The sequence below is a fragment of the Podarcis raffonei genome, chromosome 2 (assembly GCF_027172205.1).
Source record: "Podarcis raffonei isolate rPodRaf1 chromosome 2, rPodRaf1.pri, whole genome shotgun sequence".
Taxonomy (NCBI): Eukaryota; Metazoa; Chordata; class Lepidosauria; order Squamata; family Lacertidae; genus Podarcis; species Podarcis raffonei.
This window is the reverse complement of record NC_070603.1, coordinates 33189402-33207132: the sequence shown is the minus strand read 5'-3', so window position 1 is coordinate 33207132 and position 17731 is coordinate 33189402. Positions and strand designations below refer to the sequence as shown.

General features: G+C 41.9%; 1 protein-coding gene across 1 annotated transcript; it reads right to left on the bottom strand.

Moving 5' to 3' along the window:
• Nucleotides 1–5176: 5176 nt before the first annotated feature.
• Nucleotides 5177–16943, bottom strand: ANKRD40 (ankyrin repeat domain 40). The gene is made up of 5 exons (XM_053375751.1): nucleotides 16224–16943; nucleotides 13476–13624; nucleotides 12487–12966; nucleotides 10097–10278; nucleotides 5177–5958 (listed from the first exon to the last, which is right to left on the bottom strand). Exons 1-5 carry the CDS (start codon nucleotides 16355–16357, stop codon nucleotides 5812–5814), a joined length of 1092 nt encoding a protein of 363 aa, XP_053231726.1. The 5' UTR covers nucleotides 16358–16943; the 3' UTR covers nucleotides 5177–5811.
• Nucleotides 16944–17731: the final 788 nt, after the last annotated feature.

Sequence of the window (17731 nt, the reverse complement as noted above, 5' to 3'; positions counted from 1 at the left end):
GACAGTGGACTAGCCCCCTGCTGAAAAAGTTTGCTGACACCTGCTAAGGCAAAATATTCATTCAGAATTTTAACTTTCATCCAGGACAGCGAATTTCTCATGACATAGAAAGCTTACAACGAGCACCCTTTTGAGAGAGAAATATTTAAAAACAAACCAAAATCTCCCATTTTAAAAGCAACAAACTTTTATTAATTGTAAAAAGGGCACAACATATAGGAAATAAGAAACTCAAACATAAATCATTTGGTTAATTCTTCATTATAACCATGTTTTTTTTCAGTGTAGTAATGAAGTTCTGAATCCTTTATTTCCACTGATATCATAAAGTACCACACAGTTGTTATTAGGTTAATAATTTGGTTAGTAACACTAATAAAATCCTCTGTTATAAATTGCATAAGTTATACAATATAAAAATAATCCTCTGAGTGCATAGAAAGATGCCAGCAACTGTGCAGTATAATCAACAGACTTGTAATATGTTAATTAATACTATGGCTAATCAATAGAGCATGTCAATTTGTTTGCCCACATACTAGATACCTGTGGGTGCCTGTGGATATCTGCTTCTCAATGAAAAGCCCAAAGGCATTTCAGCCACGATCCAGCAGTCTGGGGCACGCCCACTGACTTCATATTGGATTGTGGCCTTCCTCTTCTAAGAACCTTGTTCCCAAGTCTTCTAGCACAAAAGCACATTTCCCTTCAAGCACTTCCAGAGAAGCTGATGGTGTGTGTTGATTTTAGGCACACACTTAAAATCAAAAGGGGATGGGGAGAATTGCCACCTTAAATATGTTGTGCAAATCCTGACCTGGCACCTGTCAGAAAGTTTGGATACACTGGAACACGGTCAGTGGCGATATTTTCATTTATCTCAATGCATTAATTTTATGGCAAGACTGAATAAACCCTAACAAGGAGCCACAGCAATATAATATGCTGCCAATGGCTTTGTCTCCAGCACTTGGGTCAGGGGGCGCCAACCTTTTGGGCCAGTGGGCACATTTGGAATTTTTAGAAAGCGACACGGGTACTAGTCACAACAAGATCGCTGTGGGAATGTGGCATAACACCAAGTGGCAGTTGCATCAAAAAGGGCATAACAAGTTTGGACCACAAAATGTTGCAGGGATGCCCCCTGCTCCATCTCCCCCATCAGTGGCTCCTATATCAGCCACCTCACTCACAGAATGAGCCACTCCTCTGTTCAGAATTGAAGAGAGGCGGGTGTCCAATCTTGGAACTGGGTGAAATGTGGGCATGCTTAAGGGGGCGATGTTTAAATATAGGACAGGCTGATTCGGTGCAAATAGGGAACTGAGCAGGAAGAGCAAACAGTCTTTCATGCATTGTGGATTTTTGAGGGAATATTTACTGAGAACTTTTGGGGACCCATAGGAGGTGTTGGCGGGTACAGTGGGGCCCACTGGTGCCACATTGGCAGCCTCTGACTTCGGCTGTACGACAAAAACAATGTGTTGCCACAGTGCTCCATTGAATGTAAGCATTTTCTAAACCCTGTGCTAATGTTTTAAGGCCTACAGGAATTCAAAATTCACATTCCAGGTGGCATTGGCCATGTCAGTGCATTAAGCCTTGGATCAGGCAGAAGGATATCTTAGCTCTCTACAATTAGGCAATGAAATGACTCATGACAACCAAAAGCTTGCTTGCACTGTAAAGTTTCAGTGAGTCTTACGCTGGAATTGTTACCTTGAGACGGCACCGTGCGAGCATGTTAGACCCGTGCCAACTATCCTGGATTGTCACAAAAGACTTTGTTTCCTCTGTGGAGCAGTGACCACGGTCACCAGGGATAATGAGCCTAAAGAGCTGAGTCTGGGTTTCTTGGCTCCTGCAAGGAGCCGATGACTCAATTTGGCCACTGTATAAAGGGATAAAGAAGTTCAGAGGGCTGTCCTCAGCATAAGGTAGCTTAAATTGGTTAGCTTTTAAACAGTTAAATGTTTTAGTCAAATAACTGCTTTACCTATCAGTTATAAATGCACTGAAATATTATGGTATCTACCCAGGCATTTAGTGACAGGAATAGTTTTGCTTATAATAATTCAGGCAAACCATGTATTGTTTAGGCCTGGGACCCTTGGAAAACTCATACCGCCACCTTCCCCCAGGCCCCACCTTTCTCTGGACCCTTGCTTGCTATAATGACTCCTTGAACTGTGCTTCTGCATTCATTGCACCACCCACTTTTGCCCCTGGCTCCTCACACCATTGGTATGTGGCTCCCACAGAAGGGATTGTGGCCCTCAGGCTGAAAAAAGCTGCTTTCCATTTGTGCAACCACTGGGTACAACCCATTAATCACAGTGAAGCTTTTAAGCCCTAGCTTAACTAGGATATGTGACCAGTGTGGGCCACTGAAGCCGAATGACATTAAATTCCTTTGTTGAAAGATCTGACTTAAGGAGATGAAAAATACAGCGTTTGAGTAGTAAGCTATGGATGAGTTATCATCTTGGGAACTACAGGACTGAGGAAGGGGCTTAATATGCTGCTAGATGCTCCGCTCACAGAGTTTGCCCCTGGCAAATAATGCAAAGCAAGAATGACCCCTTTAGTGGCATCAATCTTTGCATCCCGTTGCGATAAATGGGTCTCTTGGAAAAGCAAAATAAGATCCAGGTTTCTGGAATTTGCAAGTGCACAGAACAGCACTTCTTTCTAGCCTGGCCCAGTTTAAAGCATCTAAAAAGAGCATGAAGGTCCATCACACCACCGGTCATCTGAAGGTCATCTACTCAAAGTTACACGAAGTAAGTGTGGCATAGCCCTCCTCAACCCTAGTCTATTTCCTACCTAACATCTGAAGCTGTCGTCTTTCCTAGCTTCACCTCCATGACTTTCCATGTGTCTTTACTAACCTTCATCTTAAAAAACCATGTTTTCTGTCCTTTGATTCTTCTGTCTCCAGTTTTCCTCCTGCTTTCCTCTCTTTTCCAGTAGATTTTTCTTTTCTTTTCCCTTTTTTCCCTCCAGTCGCTGCCATCTATTCACCTGGCTACTGCCAATTTCCCTTTCCAGCCACAGCTTCCTGGCCTCAGCCACTTGTTCATTCTCCCTGGCCACAGCCACTTGCTCTCCCTGGCCACAGCTGCTTGCTCTCCCAACCCTGCTGTTTATTTTTTGTGGTCCCCAGCTGCCAATGTCTGCCTTCCCCAGCCGCTGCAGTCTGTCTCTCCTCCATGCCAAAGTTCACCTCATCAGGTCACTTTAGTTTATGCCATTTCTTTAGTCCTGGCCACCTAAACATCCTCCTCCATTGGTTCTCATCCTTTTCTACAGTGTCTTCTGAAGGGACCTGCTCTGTCAGATCCTTTTGTAGTCCATCGCTTTCCATCAACCCCCCCAAAAGGTTTTGCATCTTTGACATGGAGAAGGGAATATTGGTTCCTTACCTGAAGGACACTTCTCTGAGATGAAGTTTCATCACAGCCTCCTCTCCCTATCTATATGTTTCTGAGTAGCTACCTAATCCATGGAAGGGTTTCTCTGTGTTTGCTTCAATTATCTTGCTTGCATTCTTCCAATATGTTCCTCCAATATTTTCAGTTTAAGACCATTTATATGCACTCTCCTGTTATTTTCTTGAAGAAGCAGTTTGTAGCAGCTTGTCCTCTGTGCATTTTTCTTCTCTGAGCTTGAGGACTATGGCACACCTACTACTTGCAATTCTGTGCATTTCTGGCATTTGGATAACCGGTGGCGCTACAATCCACGTGATGGACCTTCATTCCAGAAAAATGACCTTTCCCGCTAGAGCACATCTGGTGGAGGGGAGTGGAGAAAGTCCCATTCTGCAAATGGAAGTTGCTGAATACCACCCATTCCAAGTGCATTACTGTGGGCATAAATTTCCCTTCAAAGCTGCTCGTAATTCTGTAATATCGGTCAGGGCTGTTGCTTAGAAAGCCATGGCTCGAAGCTAGGGTTACAGAGCACATGAGCGTTTGCCCCAATCTGAAGCTTAGGAGCCTGACATGGGGGCACTGAAATCAGCAGCTGAATATTTTTCTGTTAATTAATTCATCTAGCTGGGTAGTCCAACTAAATTGAAGCACATACTCAATTGTGCTGCAGTTAGAGTAACTGAGATCCCTTCACTAGTACACATAATCCTAAAACTAGGTATATTATATTTTATTCAAAAATGTTATGTTCCATGCTTTTCCAATTCTAGGACTTGACAGCAGACTATTTATACAGAAAGTGAACTAGCAAGAAGATGAAAAGCTGGGCATGCCTATATGAGATGCAAGCAAGTCTGTCAGAGATGCATAGAAATGCCAAGATTTCCTTACTAATTTATCTTGGTATTAAAAATATTTTTTGCTATTTAAAATGCTACAAGATTACTTTCCTTTAAATAGTTAATAGTTTCAAGATCAGAGGATAATTAGGATAAGAGGCTAAGGGGGGTTGTGCTCGTTTCATGTGTGGCATCAGGCTCTGGAGTGAAGTTGCATTCTTAATGATCCTTCTGGAAGCCTCTCACTCCAATAATAATAATATCCCCAGCCATCAACAGATACTACCAGCCATTCTGTATTGTTTACTGGCAAGCAATAATAAGTTAGACACACACCCTAACGGTTTCGGTCAACATATTTACAGCTTGGGTTAACACGGTAAATATGTTCAAATATTTGACCTGAGCACCATCTTGAAGAAATCACAGCTGATTTAGCCACTTGGTGACGGTTTTAACTCAACCAAATAAAGTGTCAGAAGTCTTAAGCCTTCCTCCCCAAAGGAATGGGCATCTGGACCTGACTGGTCCAGTCTCCCAGGCCACAACGTACCACTGGGAGATGGAATGGCGAGGAGAGTCGTTCCCTGCTTGTCAGTTCCAAACTGTACAGACCTCTCCCCTTGTGGAAGCTTACAGGTGGCTTGTCCCCTTAGTAGCAGTGAGGCTAGGGGGACCATCTCAGGCTACCGTTCTGCCTCTAACAACCCTGACATTCCTCATGACATGCGTAAGTGGTGAGATATATCCCACTTCCATTTTGCAACATGCCATTCTCCAGAGGGTGCTGTATTAGCATTAGTTTGAAACACTTCGCCAGAGTGACTAACCTGTGACCCTCCAGATACTCTTGGACTCCAAATCCCATCAGTCCAAGCTAGGTAAGTCAATAGGCTGAAGTCCAACAACAACTGCAGAGCCACAGGACAACCGCTCCTGCACAAGGCCAGTGTAACTATTGTTTGAGAGCCCAGGTTTCTCATTCTTCCTCTTACCCCTTCTCCTGCAAAAGTAGCTTATTCTCAAGCTAACACATTTGAACACTGGTTATACTAGGAGTCTCTGCATGCTAAGTATCCAATTACAAGTGTTAAATGTGTTCCGGGTTCTCTCCTTCAACGTAAGTGCTCCTGCTCTTTTTAATAAGTAGCAATTATTAGAGCAATTTAATTTAAGTCTTTCCCTGAGAGCTTCTAACTCTGCAGTGTTCAGAGATGTAATGATTTCCTAGCAAGAAACACTGCTACATGAAGAGAGAGGCAATAATCTGTTGCTGCTTAGTATCCTATCCAAAAACATTACTTCACTGCCAGTTTACTCAAAAATTAACTGCAGATACTCTAAGTGGACATTCTAATCCTACAGACACTTAAGTAGGAGCAAGCCCAAATGTTTTCGGCAGAACTTGCTTCCAAGTAAGTGTGCTTTATAGGTTAACTCTGTCTTCCAAGGTAAAGTAGAATCTGAGGTTATAGCCCTTGCAAAATCCTAGGTTTAACTGTTAAATACTAGTGACAGGTTTTTCATTTGAATAGCTAGTAAGTCAACTTTGATGCTTTCTTATTGTAACAAGGCCTTTCAGTTAACGTTGGTGCAGCATTTCTAAACAGAAAGTCATTATCACTCATCGTCAAAACCAGCTCCAATTCTTGGAAATCCTGAAGCCTTGATACATCTTTGTCCTGAAAGAAATAAACACAATAAATTAAAAATGATGTCTATACTAATATGAGGCATGCTAGTCCAAATGATGCAACGATTTCGGCTCACCTTTGTGCTGCGCTACATCTTGCATATTTAATTTTGATGTTCCAGCGGACTGCAGGAAAGAGAAACTGGACAACAGGATCCACGCCATTGTCTGGGCTGAGAGACCAGTTGTCCTTTTGGTTCCTCTCCTCCCTGAACTGTTTTCATTCAAGCTGATCATTATTAAGAACTTCGTTAACTTTAAGAAATGGTGTTTGGGTTTGCATGCTCTGCCCTTCCCATCCCCATTTCCTTTTCTGCTGTGTCTTTTAGACTGTAAGCCTACCAACAGAGACTGTCTTCCTTTTAATCTGTACACAGCACTTAGTAGATTTTAAGGGATGAACTCAACACAGCACTAAGCAGGTTGTTTCAAACAGATATACTTGTGCTGACAGAGAAATCTGCCCTCTCCTCTGCTGGCATGCTGTTTCAGGTGTTCTCCCAACATCCCCTGCCTGTTTGTGGGGTTGTGGGGAGTGCAGATGGGGGGAAAGCCTTGTTGTGCTAGCAGAAGTACTTGTAGGGGTTCTGGTGGTAGGACTCGTTAGCCGTGTTTTATAAATGATTACTGTTGATGATAGATCCAGAGCAATTTAGTTGCAGTTGTCCCATTGAAACCAGTGTGAAAAATCAGTCATAGTTGCTATTGAAATCAATGAGAGTTATCTTCAACAAACAGTTTGGATCCAACCCAATGTTTTATTCTTGGACCTATGGCCTGATTCTCCATGTGTTCTTGCCAGCCTATGCTCTGTGAGGGTCTTTACATGGAGATTGCTAAGAGATTAAGAAATTTCTTATGCTATACCTTGAGTCTTCTAGAAATACAGCAAACCAAAGGGTTACCACTTTTAATGCTGCAAAAATGGATTTTCAGACTATCAGTGCAAACTTATACATGCTTTCTCAGAAATAAGTATTATGGTACACATTGAAACTTACTTACAGGCAGGTGTGCATAGGATTACAGCCTTAGTTTGCCAGAGAGACATAAGCTCAAACAGAGTACAACAGGGAGTTAATGCTTGTGGGCAGCTATTGTTCAAGTGAAGCCTTTACTTTCTAGCCAAATCTATTTGCATTAAATAGGAGAAAGTGTGCCTTCTCCAACTATGTTGCTATCTGCATGTGTGAAGGAGGATGAGTGCATAATTTATGCTATATCCTTGCCACAGAGTGTGAATATTATTATTATTTTATATTATTCTATGTACACCACTCACTTTTTTTTAATTGAACTGTTCAAAAAGTTTTCAAAACAGATAAACGAAAAGTTCCCTTTAGAAACCTGGAGTGAATTTTGCTTTTTTTAAAAAAGTCCAAGCTAAAATGCCTATTCTGACAATGCTGCTTGCTGGCAAAGTACTTTGAACCAGCTAAGGGTTATCAATATGAATGCAGTTCCCCTCCTGTTGGGACTCCATATACGTCGTCCTATCAGGAAATCAGCGAGAATGCCAATCAGATGTTCCAGAGGAGGCAGCGGGGGCTAGAGTTGATTTGATTTGACCAGGGCTACATCTGTATAACTGGATTGGGAGCCAGAGCCTTTAAGAGGATTTGTGCTCCAATTCAGTTCAGCTTGGCTAGAGCAACTGAGAGCACAGGTATTTGAAACATCTACATCAACAAAATTAAGTCCACCATGCCAGGCTACAAAAATAAAGCAGACAGTACCACATTGTAAAATGGGGAGAAAGGCAGTGCTTCCTATTTGATCACCTAGCACTAAAGTGGATCACAACATGTGTACTGCAGGATAGTCCCACTGACGTCAAGAAATGTTGGTGTAAGAACTGTAGTATCCGTAAATGCAGGTTGGGGGAAGATGATACCGTTATAATTACCCTGAACATAGTATGAAAGCTTGAATAATCATAAATTATAATAAATATCTGAAGGAATGGGTCTTGGTTATTAGCTGCCAATATTTTTGAGAAAATGAAAGCCAGCCTGGGTTATTACTCCAGCAGGATAATTGGCTTTAGTAAAAGGAACCAAATGGATAAAATATCTCAATTCCAGCAGGGCTTTTGATAATGTTCCATATGCTACTCTTACAAGTAAATTGGAGAAGGGTGAATTGGAACATGCTGCCATGAGGCAGGTGTACTTTTGGCTGGGAAGCTACACACAAGATGTTCCAGCGTGCTGTGGATTTCAGCCAGAGTAGCTATTAGTGGATTGCTATTGTTTGAATTGCGGAGCTAAATGACATTCCACAGGGATCTGCCCTGGACCAGCACTAGTGAGCATTTTTATTAACAGCTTGGAAAAAGCAATGATGAGTGCGCTAAGATTTTACAATCTGAACTGCAAACACAACAGAGGGGAAATCAGCGCACTTAACTCAAAGCAAATGTTTATGTGGGGTGGAGCACCCGAAACAAAAAACCTAGGGAAAGAGTGAGCGAGCTGGGCATTCGGACTGCAACAGGAGATACTACAGCAGATACTACAGCTGGCAGGCAAGAAGATTGGTCATGCGTGTGGCTACAGCAGCTCATCGTTAGCTAGCACGGAGGTGATGTGCCCAGCAGTTGTGCAAATAAGTTATTGTATGGAAGACAGAAAAAACCTAAACTATTCTGACCTGCAAATTCTGAAGTTAGCATCTTGTACTGGCCTCAGGGAGAATCCAGGGAGACAACTCAATTCCTTGAATTGTCAAGATTCTAACATGCATGGCACACCAAGCATCACATGGCCATCTGTCAGGGATGCTGTAGCTGCATCCAGCACATTGAGGTTGGACCAAAAACGTCCAAGTTTCCTTCCAACTCTAAGCTCTAGGACGCTTTGAATCCATGTGGTTTACAGACTGTGTGTGTTGCCCAGTCCTAACCTATGGGTTATACTAAACTGCAACTGCAAAAGGAATCAGAAGCTGGTATAACCAATGTCAGAGATACAGAAGCAGTGATGCTGAATAGCTTTGGGCCCAATTTCAGCTCTCAGGTATGCAGCTGAAAGCCATTGGCTCACATCTAGATGTAGCTGTGTGCAAAACCTACTTAAATAAGAACCTCAGAAAGAAAAGTCACACATAGTAGCCTCAGAAGTTGTATCAGGACAGCATTTCCATTACATTACTTGGGGATGGAAAACCCTTATCTTCACCTGCCCTGAGCAGGGGCAAATGAGAATATATGGATTGTGTGCATTTGGATGTGTATGTTTCTCCAACCCTTTGAATATCTATACCTACATCTGAGAACAGGAACTTCCAGTATCAAACTACACAGATGGTAAATCCTCTTGCACATAACATGCAACATGCAGTGAAGGTTTGCACATGGCTTGCTGCCATTCTGCACACACAAAGCTCCCTCCTGCATGGACTGAAATTTTAAAAAGACCTGGAGTGGGAACACAGTTGTCCTACTCATTAGCAATGAAATGCAACCAAAAATTCAACATAGCACAGAGAGAGAGAGAGAGAGATTCCACTGAATCTTTGCGCCCAGTGCTTTTGATTTTAGTCATTTTTATTGGAGTATCCAATTTCCATCATTGCACCGATTTTCTAAATTGATATTTAGAATATAACAAAGTCTTATTGACGCAGAAATCTGCTCCGGCACCAAAATTTGACATTAGCATTAGCACCAAAATGCCAGTGTCAAATATGAACTCCAAAATCTAAACTGATCACTGGGGGAGAAATAAGACCCATCAATTAATCTATTACCTACACGCTTAAGTGACCTATTCTTGTCCAGGTAGAGTTACACTACTGAAATGCTACTACCGTACTTCTGATTTGAAAGTCTCGGGAAATAATACAGGTATCTTAAGCACCCCACCACACAATCTCTTAAATGCATAAAACAGGCCTGAGGAACCCAGGCTAAATGCAGTATGTCAGGCAAAAACCCTGGTCAAGCAAAAAGTCTCCAGCCTTTGCTGCTTTCCTCAGGGTTGAAACCCAGGGAAGTTATGAAACAAAAATCAGATATAGCCACTGGACTGCATTCAGCTTCATGCATCATTCTACAGGTCTGGCATCAGCAAAAGAAAAAGAATAAAAGAAGGAACAGAGGAACGAGGACAGAATGAGGATCTTACCTTTCTCAATACTGTATTTGGAAGTTTCCTTATTTTCTCCACGTGTTCCGGGTTAACCCCCAGCTCACAGCAGCTCACTCTGAGCAATTCTTTGTAAGTCAGTTCTTGCCGATCCAGTTCAATTTCAATGAAATCGTTCTCTTTTAGAGTACGGTTTTGAACTCGGACCTTAAGCACCAGTTCTAATTTTAAAAGACACACACAACCACAATTGTTAGGAGCATTAATAATAAGCACTTGGCAAATGTTATTGGGTAGTAATTAAATTTCAAAAGGTTGCCTTGTTTCCCTTTTGGCAATCCCTTTTTCTAACTTGTGAACCGCCCTGCAACTTGCAGGTATAGGGCGGTATACAAATTTAATAAATAAATAATAACAATAACAACTTCAACGTGATGCTTGCCATGGAGTAGCAATGAGGCTCCTGGACTAGAGATGGAGAGCTTCAGCCTTCCAGACCTCTATCTGAGCCTCAGAATGCTCCTCAGCCCTGCTTGCCACCTTCCTCAAGTGTATTTGCCTGGCTGCACTGTCTCCTTCAACTGTCTGCGTAGAGCAAGGTGTGTGTGAGTAGATACTAACCTACTATACAAAGGTAGCATTTACATTCATTGATCTTCCCACTTTTCCCCAGGCCCTGCCCACCACTGGAATGTGGTCCAGAATATAATGTAACCATTAAGCTGAAAAAGCTTCCCCAGCCCGTGCTAGACCAAACCTGCCATTAAATGAAACCCTCGAGTTGGGGGGGCGGGCAAGGAGAGAGGGAAGGGGAGAGAGAGAGAGAGGGAGAGAGGGAGAGAGGGAAGGGGAGAGAGGGAGAGAGGGAGAGAGGGAGAGAGAGAGAGAGAGAGAGAGAGAGAGAGAGAGAGAGAGAGAGAGGCAGGCAATTGACAAGGTCCTTGAATATGCAGGTGCAGCCATAAAACACATTTCCACTGTCATCAAACACGGCCCATGGTGTAACTGCAAATTGCATCTTTTCACAGTTCAGCTTTGGGTGGTTGCTCTCATGGGGCCTGCATGAGTATCAGGGCTTCCATCAGAAAATGTGGGCCAAGTCAACTATTGCTTGATGCTTGCAGAGCTACCTAGCAGCGGCAGAAAAAAAGCATGGATATAACCCTCCTCATGGCCATGCTATCTCTGCCTTTAGCAGAAAGAACCAGCCTTAAGTATTTTTGCACTGTAAGTTGCCTCAATAAGGTTTTGAAGGCCCAAAACAATGAAATAAATAATACTACTTCGGTAATATGCCTAGATACACATTCAATTTAAGCAACAGCAATTAAGGCAAATAAGCATTATTGTTTGTGGGGAAAGAGGAATCTATGGTACCCCTAATGGTACACTATCATTTAGAGCTCAGGAATAACAACTTCAATAAATCAATTTTTCTATATCTGCGATAGGCCAAACAAAACAGTGAATTGATTTGGTGAGGGGATATAGAATCCATTTAGTTTAGTAACATAAGGAGCAATTTCTACTACTAAAATATACGGTGGTACCTCTGGGTGCGAACGGGATCCATTCCGGAGCCCAGTTTGCATCCAGAAGCGAACGCAACCCATGTGCGCGGATCACAATTTGCTGCTTCTGCGCATGAGCGTCACGTCATTTTGACCATCTGCGCATGCGCGAGTGGCGAAACCTGGAAGTAACGCGCTCCGTTACTTCTGGGTCGCCGCAGCGCGCAACCCGAAAATACTTATCCCGAAGCTACCTCAACCTGAGGTATGACTGTACTGCCACTTATATAATCAATAGGCAATGGGTATGAGTTCTGTAAATCCACAGTAGTGACCATCCTCTGTGAGAGGGAATAATTTAGCACTATTCAACACTCATATGAATGTGCCTGGGGGCAGTGATCATGATTGGGCTCACCCAAGCACATTTGATAACATGTCTGGAATTATTTGCCATATGTAGGCTCTTCCCATGTGATTCGAGGACTCTGCCTGTTTGACAGATATATAAATTGTGCAGACACTGCCTAAACACAGTTTTATCTCCCCATAGATTTTCCAGACATTACATTTAATGCACATAGTGGTTAGTTAGGGCTGCCTTCCCTCTTCTGTACACCTTCAGACAAATGTCTGATTAGTGCTTATGCGACTGTTTCCCAGGCAGCTAGAAAACGCCCCCAGAAACTTTGGGGGATTTCATTTAGGGATCACTGTCTTGACCACTGGGTTGTATGAAGTGACAGAAAATTTAGGAAGAGACTTCTGACCATGGAAGATTAGAAACCAAACCAAATGCTGTGCTAATTGATTTGTTATCCTGTCCAATTTCTGTTCAATCTACACACAGTTTTTATTCTAATTGTTTTCACCAAAGGCAGCACTAAGTTATCTTGAAAACTTAACAGCTGAGGTTACCTTGCATGTTACTAAGGGGGAAAGTTCCGGTGAAGAAAAAGGGCTGAAATGTTGGGACAGGTCCAGCACAGGAACCATTTGGTGGCTGTGTTTCAGGCTGTTTAGCTGCAACAGGGGAAGAGAGCGTCCTGTTTGGAGGAAGAGGCATCTGGTGACCGTGACCATTCTGGACTGCAGGCTCTAGGGATTCCGCTGCCATTGCCCTTGTCATGTCCCCATTGGACCCCAGAGGGGAAAGCTTTTCATGTTGCAACATGGTAGTGCCAGGTGCCTGAACTTGAGGTAAAGAAATGGGGCAGTCTTCATTGTACTGTTCTAAGGAAGGGGAAAGTCTTCCATTCAAAGAGGAAGCGGAGGTGCTGGTAGTGCTGCTACTCATGGAGTTATACACATAAGGGAAAGGTGGGTTAGCCAAGTAATTGGGGATAATGGGCAAGGCGGAATCTTTCTTCTCATCCGGAAGCTCCTCAGCATCTTCCACTGCAAAATAAAGAATAGCTCTAAATAAAGGCAATTTCCAACTAAACATACAGAGGTTTGGTGAGTAACCTGGCAGGGGAGAGAGAGCCAGAACTAGCACTGCTAAGCTAGCTGTACATGTTAAAATTACATTGTGCACATAAAAATAAATTAAGCATTTCTAACGCTATAATAAAATGCAATCATTTGATACTTCTATTATGCAGTTAGATATTAAATTAAATGTCACAAAAATTATCCCTGCACATCCCCACCTGGGATTAACGAGGGGCTACATTTTTAACCAAGTCAAAGTTCAGCAATCAATTTTTGATGGTTACAGTCTTCCTTTTTCCAAATCAGTATCTGTACACATCAATGCTGATTCTAGCGAAAGGATTAAAGGAGACTTGGGGGAGAAAGTTACAAGGGCAGGAAGATCATACTGTTTCATCTTCATTGAATCACTATGGATTCCCTTCGGCACCAAAATATTCTTGACAGTTATTAGTATCAACCGATCATTTTACCTCCCAGCATCTTCCTAATTTCCCTCTTTGATGTTAACTGGGCTGGTGTTTCTTCTTTAACAGTCAGAGCGTCCTTATCAGCGCCAGCATGTAGCAAGTACGATACCACTTGAGCATGGTTCCGTTTGCAGGCCCAATGCAAGCAAGTCCTGCACAAGGCAAATGTAACAGCTAAGTTTGGGGGGGTGCAAACACACTACATTAAATAAAAATAAAAACTGATGTACTATATCTGTTGAAAAATAATGACAGCCTACCTTAAGCTGAGCAGTTTTGCTAGTCTTACAGATTTTTTATATTTCTTATACATTCCTATAGTGACACCTACTGGCAGAATCCTTCCCTATTGCAAATCACAGCGCTTCAAAGTTCATTACAGTACTTCTAGTTTCACAGCTTTCACATGCAGTTCTCTAGCAGCAAGGCCAAAGAGATGAGCCCACACTCTAAACTTCCAATATCTGGGGCACACTTAAAAACAACAACAACTGAATTAAGATTTGAGGCACATTTCCCCTTCCTGGAAAAACAAACAAACCAAAACCCATTTTTAGAAAGGATTTCACTGATTTAATGCAATTACCTAATTTACTTAAGTTGACAAGGTATAAATACAAAACATTTATTTCCTCCCCCTCCAAACAACATCTCAGTGTAACAGCAAACTACTGTATTGATAAAGGCAGTCTTGCATATACCCAAATCCACAGTCAGGCAATACCTTCGTAAACAGAATTCTTGTGTTCAAATCTAGTGTATTTGGGGTGATTTGGATAAAAAGGCACTGAACTTTTTCCTTTTGTATGTCTGCAAACCTTGGGAGTTTCCCATAGTCTGTTGCTGTGTGCGGATGGCACTAGGGTGACTACAAAAGGATCCACACACACTAATTGGCTATGCAAATATGAAGAATGGTGATAATTAAAGCTCCAGTGGGGCAGAGGAGACCTCCTCCTGCAACCCTGTATGGTTTATTACCTTGCCCCTTTCCAAACAACGTCCAGTGAGGGCAAGTAATTCTTCTGCACCTTTGAAGCAACTGAAGCTGGACCATCCAATCAAGACTCAGGGTTTATCTACACGTCCTGCTGCAGGGCAAGGGGAAAACTGAACCCATGTCTAGAAAACCGCTTGGACCCATGCTTGGACCCATGCTTTCTAGGTACAGCACAAGCATAAGTGTGGGCAAGCCTATAGTGATGTTGACCTTTTCAAGCATGGCCCCCCTACTATCCTGCAAAACTGCTATTTCTTTGTTTAGTGCATTTGTCTACCTTTTTTCTTCCAAGAAGCTCAAGACAGCACGCATCAGGTTAACCTATTTTTATCTTAAGAGCAACCCAATAAAGTAGGTTATGCTGAGTGTAAGACCATCCAGTGAGATGCCTAAGTGAGCAAGGATTTGATTCCAAGTCTCTATAATCTACCGGTAAATTCAACGCTTTTTCCAGTTCAACAAATAGTGCCCAGTTATGCAGTGCCAAAAAACTATGCAGGCATAATTGAAAAGGACATAGATTTCCATATGATAACGTATATGCATTAATGCAGGTTTAGAATAATTACTATAATTTAAAATATATACAATGCATCTCAGTCTAGATGAGACAACTACAATCAAGTGACCCATTTGTCTGCTGTCCAGTTGTTGATGGAGTAACGTCACAGCTCTTGCCCTCCTTCATTCAGGTTCATCTTTAAACCAAACTTGAACTTGACAGCCCTTCAAACAGAGGGGGACACCTTCAAATAGAATCCTGTCCTCTCTAAAGCAGGGCACTTGGTCACCCTAGTTCATTACTACTTATTTTATCTCAGTGTGCTCTCAAGATTCTTTTTAAAATATTACTTCTGCTGGAAAAGGTCACAGATCATTGAAATAAAAACCATTTCCATTATAAAGCTATTCTCTTTCAGAACCATATGGTTGATTTTGAGACTACTGCAGTATTAGACTTTGTTAAATGGTCAGCGAAGCCATATAGCTCTAACCAATGTTAAACTTTCTGTATTTTCTAACATATTTAGTATACAATACTGATTTTGCGATTGTCAATAGTTTACTGTACAGTACTGTACTATAATTCTCTGGTATATTAATATTTATAACTACATTAATATTGTTAGAATTTTTCTCTCCAGTGTGCAGTTATCTATCATTGTATCATTCTGACAAAGTTTTGCTGTATTCTTCTACTCTGAACAAATCTCAAAACAATTTTGTGCCACATGCAAATCTCACTAATTCACTCCTTCCCTTTCCAAGACAACTTCATGTCATACCAAAATCACAATACATTTCCATAAGACCAACCAACAAGAGTAGAAGAAAAGAAAGCACAGTGGCCATACATTCAATTTATATTACAAAAAAATGATAACTTTTACTTTATGAGAACTTTTAGAAATATAATATAATTGCTAAAATGTGAGATTCACCTCACAAAAGCCAACCAAAGAGAAAGGCACTTGTGATCTAACAAGCAGACAACCAGATCTCGTCAGTGTGATGTAGACACTGCTAACAAGATTAAAATAAACTTTTGAACACTATAAAACGTAACAGCAAATGCATTGTCTGACCCTCCTTTTAGAAATTTTAGAAGGGATGAATAGCAAGAAGAAAAGACTTGTAAAATATCACTCCAAACTCAGTAACCAAGTCTACCACACACCGCTCTCTGAAAATGCCAATACGTATGGCATTGCCCAAATGCTGCCGATGCAATTCACTTGCTAAATGCTCACCAGCCGTTGATTTCGTTTTGAGAGTTCACACTGACGCCACATTCCACCAATCGCTGAACTTCTTCAACATCCCCCAAAGCAGCGGCTTCTCTCAGTCGCTCCTGAAGCTCTTTTTCCTCTGCTGCAGAGGTCATGTTACAAAATTATCTTTGCAGTAAAACTTTGGGATTGTCGAATGGAGCCGCCTACTGCGAACGACGGATCATCTTATAAAACTAGTCCATCAGAGGAAGAATCCGATCCGTCCTGAAAGAAAAGTCTCACGTCTTAGTCCTTTTTCATCTTAAACTCATATGCAGCTGTTTCCTACCTATGGCTCATAAATCAAACAGTTTCACATTTCTGAAGGCCATTTTTCCCTAATTGCATAGTCTAGAGCGGATACGGCTTCCTCCTTCTCGCAGGGGGACTCTATTAAGTGAGACAACAGTGACCTAGATATTTAGTTCCTACCAACAGTCCGGCACGCGATTCACGCGCTCCTGCAATCTTGCAGAACACTTTCATTCCCCCCCCCCCATTTGCTCATATGGGTTGCTATTTAAAATATAAGCAGTCTTTCTCGCCATCACTACTTTATACCACAACCTATCCCAACTCCAGATCTCTCTGCATTTTTTTGCTTGTGCTTCCACTGATCGTCAGTTTCCCTCCCTTCCCCGGCGGCAGATTCCTAGCGCGATGTACGCTGCGAACAAATCTGTTAACACTACTGATGCAAATGTATTAAAACCGTGAGCCAGTTCCTTGCAAAACAGGAAGCTCGGCTTAAAAAAGGTATGAGGCGTCGAGAGATGATGCTGGAGCCCAGAAAAAAAATTGTAGCAGTTCTAAACGGATGCAGAGCAGGCTACAGCGGTAAATCTTAAACAGCTAAATATAATGTAGAGCAGCCCTTTTGAAATATTGGACTTGGTAAATTTATGTCTCCCTAGTAATCTGCCAATGCTGTCCCCAGTTTTATTACAATGTGCACATTTTGTAATATAATTAAGGTTTCTTAAAGTCCATGTTGCAGATTGCTTCTTAAAATGGAACAGGAGAGTGCTTGCTGTCTGAATTATGATGGCCGGACACACAGGGCAGCAGTTTCTCAGTTGGGGCGTTATAGTCATGGAATGCTCTCCTAAGGGAAAACCACCCAAGTCCATCACTACTGGCCTGTCCCGTTACTTAACGTATTTTAGTGCAGTAGGACTGATTCACTGTTTTGACAGTTTGTGGGGGGGAGGTTCTGCCTGAGGTGCACTTTCCCTATTTTGGTTGTGTTTTTTTAATGATTCATTATTGTTTAAGGTGCCTAGTAGTCTTTTTAAAAAAGAAAGGTGGGGCATAAATATATTAATAAAATATGGGAAAATAAATAATATAAACAAAACTTTAGTGCCAGGTTCCTTCTAGCAGTAAAACAAATACGTACCATTGTTTTGCAGGATAATTAATGGTTAAGATTTTGTGTTCTGCTTTTGTTTTAATGATACTGTTTTTTGCATTGAACACTACTGTGA

What these genes read in the sequence shown, in the direction of transcription:
- ANKRD40 (XM_053375751.1), bottom strand. Translation starts at nt 16,357, where the DNA reads ATGACCTCTGCAGCAGAGGAAAAAGAGCTTCAGGAGCGACTGAGAGAA. An exon ending in CAAAACGAAATCAACGGCTG is followed by an intron (nt 13,625 to 16,223) that starts GTGAGCATTTAG and finishes TGCCTTGTGCAG; the next exon opens with GACTTGCTTGCATTGGGCCT. An exon ending in AATTAGGAAGATGCTGGGAG is followed by an intron (nt 12,967 to 13,475) that starts GTAAAATGATCG and finishes TTTATTTTGCAG; the next exon opens with TGGAAGATGCTGAGGAGCTT.